This window comes from Gastrolobium bilobum, unplaced genomic scaffold (assembly GCF_033153095.1).
Source record: "Gastrolobium bilobum isolate Gb01-03AN ecotype WA unplaced genomic scaffold, APGP_CSIRO_Gbil_v1 utg26470, whole genome shotgun sequence".
Taxonomy (NCBI): Eukaryota; Viridiplantae; Streptophyta; class Magnoliopsida; order Fabales; family Fabaceae; genus Gastrolobium; species Gastrolobium bilobum.
Window position 1 is genome coordinate 383,323 of NW_026898999.1, and position 5,329 is coordinate 388,651.

Here is a 5,329-nt window from a genome sequence, read left to right on the forward strand (position 1 = left end):
AAATAAAACATTCAGTAGGCCAGTAGACCAGGTTGGCTGAATATTTTTTTACGTAGGCTTAGACCAGGAAGATCAAAGTCCAGTCCACTCCAATCCATTTACACGCTTAGGTACATGTTCGTCGTATAATAATAACAAGCTTTTCTTGCATTATAATTAATTATTCACTTACCAGTTACCACTGACCTAGTTAAAGCCAACTCATTGACACTTTCTTTTTATTCTTTTTATTCTTTATTTTTTAAAAATCAATTTTAAGTTAATTTATAAAATATAAAGTATTTTTCGTTAAAATTGGAAATACACAGCCCAGTCCGTTCTCTTTCTATCCGCTTCCCTTCTGTGCTTACCATGCTTCTCCCTCATTTTCCCCCAAACAGCACAAAAAGAGAAAACAATAGGGAAAAAGGAGAGAGAAAGAGAAAATCCTAGAGAGAGAGAGATAGAGAGAGAAACTTCGCTGCCGGCGATACTCACACACACGAATCGCACGGTGGTAAAGTAATGTGCAGAAAATTTTTTCACTGAGCAACACACCACTGATCGTCGCCAGAAAAATGCATTGATTCCGGAGCCTACTTGCATTCACACACATCACCACATAAAGAAAAAAAAAATGCGCGAAGCACTTATTTGTGATGACGCCGGCGACGTTTTCTCCAAGCCGTCGCCGTTGCCGGCGGTTGTAGTCGCCGGGAGAAGCCGGCCCCAAGGTGGAACCCGAAGAGTGACGCCGACCAGCCTTACCATCGTAACCGACGGCGGATCTGTGGTGGAGAAGATTCTTCCGAACGGCGATTTCTACGTCGGGAGCTTCTCCGGCAACGTGCCTCACGGATCGGGGAAATACTTGTGGACGGACGGGTGCATGTACGAGGGAGAGTGGAAGCGCGGAAAGGCTTCGGGGAAAGGCAAGTTTTCGTGGCCATCGGGTGCGACCTATGAGGGTGAGTTCAAGTCGGGTCGGATGGAAGGGTTCGGTACGTTCGTGGGATCCGATGGAGACACGTATCGCGGGTCGTGGAGCTCCGACCGCAAGCACGGGTTCGGGCAGAAGCGTTACGCGAACGGGGATTTATACGAAGGGTGGTGGAAGCGAAACGTGCAAGACGGGCACGGGCGTTACGTTTGGAAGAAAGGGAACCAGTACATCGGGGAGTGGAAGAACGGCGTTATTTCCGGTAAGGGTGAGCTCGTTTGGGCTAACGGAAACCGTTACGATGGGCCGTGGGAGAACGGGGTCCCAAAGGCACATGGAGTCATGAAGATGCAGCATTGTTTGAGTTTGAAGGGTAATAATGGGTTGCTATTTGGTGATAATTTTGGCGTAACGATGAGGAAGAGGTCTTCGGTGGATGGTTCATCCAGAGGGAGTGTGAACGAGAAGAGTTTTCCCAGGATTTGTATATGGGAATCGGAGGGTGAAGCTGGTGATATAACTTGCGATATTATTGATAATGTGGAGGCGTCCATGTTCTATCGGGATGGAACGGCGTCGGATTCTGATGAGTTGTTTCGGCGGAACCCTTGTTGTTTCTCGGCTGATGTTAAGAGACCGGGTCAAACGATTTCCAAGGGGCATAAGAATTATGATTTGATGCTTAATCTGCAATTAGGGATAAGGTAAATCATCTGCCCGTGAGATATTTTACTCTGATTTGTTTGAATTGGGTTTTTGTTTTGCTGATTGCTGAACTCATGTTTTGTGTATAGGTACTCTGTTGGGAAGGAAGCCTCGGTGTTGCGAGAACTTAAACAGAGTGATTTTGATCCGAAGGAGAAGTTCTGGACCAGGTTTCCGCCTGAAGGATCCAAGATTACGCCGCCCCATCAATCTGCGGAATTTCGATGGAAGGATTACTGCCCTGTGGTTTTTAGGTATTGCTTTTTTTGTTTTGATTTGTTTTGATTTTTTTTTTTAAATTTAAATAATACACGTTGTTTGCGATAGTATAAGAGTGTTTTAGCAAGGCAACCTACGGAGAACTTGATGTGGTTGTTTTGGATGCCATAGTAAATGGAGTGTTTTAGCAAGGCAACCTATGGAGAACTTGATATGGTTGTTTTGGATGCAATAGTATATAGTGTGTTTTAGCTAGCCAACCTGTTGTCTTCTGCTTTGTTGTTGACCCAATCCTGCTTTGAATTTGCAGACATTTGAGGAAGCTGTTTCAGGTGGATCCTGCTGATTACATGTTAGCTATATGTGGGGATGATGCCCTCAGGGAGCTTTCCTCTCCCGGTAAAAGTGGAAGCATCTTCTATTTGACCCAAGATGACAGATTCATGATAAAGACAGTGAAGAAATCTGAAGTCAAAGTAAGATACTTGTGCCATAGACTTGTACTTGTTAAATTCCACATTCATTCCATAATACTATGCTTAGAATAGAACACATGTCATGGCCAAGTTGCTCTACACGCCGCGACAATTGTAAACTTTTTAGTGTAACAGACAACATAAACCCGACGTTCCCAATAAGATTTCATTCTTGAACAAAAATCCATTTTTTGTTTTATTTCATCTATTCCATGACATGGGGGACGTTACACCACAATTTGGGCTTTGGAAGAGGGGACCTGCCTTTATAGCTTAGCCATGCATGTTTTATGATAAACCATAGATTCTTACCTTCTATAAAGTTCTTTGCTACTATACATCTTTGGCTTGGTGCATATCTAGATTGACGCTTGATTTTGTGAGTAAATTTTAGGTGCTTATTCGGATGCTTCGAAGTTATTACCAACATGTGTCTCGATACGATAACTCACTCGTGACAAAATTCTACGGGGTACACTGTGTCAAACCAATTGGAGGCCAGAAGGTATGGATTGGTAGATATATTATAGCTGTTTGGAGGGGTTGCCCTATGCTTCTCAGTACTTGACTTTTCATTGTTATTGAAAAACAGATCCGGTTCATTGTGATGGGCAATCTTTTCTGCTCCGAATATCCAATTCATAGACGATTTGATTTAAAAGGATCTTCATATGGCCGTACAACAGATAAACCTGAGGATGAGATCGATGAAACTACCACCCTCAAGGACCTTGATCTCAATTTTGTGTTTCGTGTACAAAGAAATTGGTTTCAGGACCTCATAAAGTAAGTTATTGTGTTATTTGTTTGTCCTATCCATACTTTTCCAGGATGCTACTTAGCAGTGAAAACATTACACGTACATATATGCTGATTAGTCCTGATATTTTGTTCAGACAAATTGAGAGGGATTGTGAGTTCTTGGAAGCAGAGAAAATTATGGACTATAGTCTTTTGGTTGGCCTTCATTTTCGGGATGATGACAATACATGTGACAAAATGGGATTGTCACCATTTCTATTACGCACTGGTAACTGATCCATCGTCCTATTCGGTGCATATAGATGATAAGATTTATGTTACAGAATTTTGTAAGTCATTTTGTTGCTCCTTATAGGCAATCGGGAATCTTATCAGAGTGAAAAGTTCATGCGTGGTTATCGCTTTCTTGAAGCAGAGCTACAAGATAGGGATCGAGTTAAATCTGGAAGGTAAGTCATGATATGTTCTAGTTCCTTAAAATTAATGTAGATTGAATTTTCAGTTATGAATTTATAAAATCAGTCCATTATTATAACACCTGCATCTGTAGTTAAATTGGATAGGCACAAGAGTGTTTCCTGAATCAGTTGAAGTCATTAACCATGGTGAAATGAGAATTGTGTGTTTTAGAGATGTATTGGAGTTTGGCGAAATTGCTCATATTTCCATCAGAGCGAAAATAATAATAGATATTTTCGTGCTATCTCTTGAAAGAATCACAAAGATGTTGTAGACCTGTATATGCATGCTAACGTAAGTTCTAATTCTTTGATGGCTTTAAAGATGTTTAATAATTTCTTCATTTTAATTGATATCTTTTATGATAATAATTCAAAGTAGTTTGCATTATTTTGGCAAGCAGTGGGCAATAGCAGACAACAGTTGTTTGTGGGCACATGCAAGCTGTGGTCCTTATTTATTAGATCAAATTTGGATTTCTGATTTATTTTTGGTCTGACAATGAATTCATGGAGTCAATTATGGTTGCTTCATACTTTCTATGCATTCATGTTTATTCTGGATTTATCTTATACAAACAGTTAACTCAATTTCAACTTTCTGGTGCTGTATGGTGTGAAGATATTAATTTTTTTTCCCCAATTTTGTTACGTTTCTAAACTATTCAAGGTTCTTGGTTTTTCATGTGAATGCATAGTTTCCAATTTATGACATGCATTAAGTAGGATTCTTCCTGTTTCAGGAAATCATTAATTAGGCTAGGAGCCAATATGCCAGCAAGAGCAGAACGAATGGCTCGGAGGAGTGATTTTGATCAATACACCACTGTTGGAATCAGCCATTTGACCCCTTGTTGCAGTGGGGAGACTTATGATGTCGTTCTATATTTTGGGATTATTGACATTTTGCAAGATTATGACATCAGCAAGAAGCTTGAGCATGCTTACAAGTCCTTGCAAGTTGACCCTACTTCAATTTCTGCTGTGGATCCAAAGCTCTACTCGAAGAGGTTTCGTGATTTTGTGGGGAGAATATTCATTGAAGACAGGTAGCCTTTAGTACAAAATGAGGCTGCAATATTTCTTCACGAAGGTTAAAATTCCTCATTGATCAGAACATCCAAGAAAAATAGCTGGAAGTTTGAAACCTCGGCAGAGTCTTGGAGTTGACTGGTTAACATGCTACTCTCTGGTCAAGCGACTGGCAGAACTCCCGAAATTGGGGTTTGTTTTATGGCTGAATTTTAAAGTTATAGCCATGATGATGGTATGCTGAAGGACGGGAAAACTTGTACATGGAAGTTGGGTGAAGTTCTTTTTTTTTTTTTTTTGTTTTTTTTTTTGGGTTCTGGAAATTGGGTGGGATTTATTAAATTTTGTGGTTACTAGATAGAATAGAATATGAATATGATGGGAAAGATAGGAAGAGGGGACAAAGTGGAATGTTTCCCTGAGCTTAGATCTAAAATGCGTGGATAGTTGGGAATAAATAAAATGTACAGTTATACAAAGGATGGATAGTTGAATGAAATTCTTATTTTTAATTTATTTTTGTTATTCTTTAATTGTTGGGGGATTTTTTTTTTTTTTTTTTTTTTAAAAGCAGTTGTTGAGGGATATTTCAAGGACAATGTTGTGAGAAGGGAGGGTCAAAGTATTCAGTCCCACACAACGCATGTCTCTTATCTGTTGAATAAATATAAATAAGTGGGGCTTCTGTGCGACATTGAAGAAAAATTAAAAATAGGTGGTCATTGGGTTAGTAGCTTTTGCAGTGAAAGCGAGGGCGT

General features: G+C 40.0%; 1 protein-coding gene across 1 annotated transcript; it reads left to right on the forward strand.

The window, feature by feature from the left end:
- Positions 1-328: 328 nt before the first annotated feature.
- Positions 329-5,039, forward strand: LOC133286195 (phosphatidylinositol 4-phosphate 5-kinase 1-like). The gene is made up of 8 exons (XM_061483583.1): positions 329-1,623; positions 1,714-1,878; positions 2,154-2,319; positions 2,714-2,824; positions 2,912-3,105; positions 3,216-3,349; positions 3,437-3,530; positions 4,283-5,039. The coding sequence occupies exons 1-8, from the start codon at positions 617-619 to the stop codon at positions 4,590-4,592; spliced, it is 2,181 nt and encodes a 726-aa protein (XP_061339567.1). The 5' UTR covers positions 329-616; the 3' UTR covers positions 4,593-5,039.
- Positions 5,040-5,329: the final 290 nt, after the last annotated feature.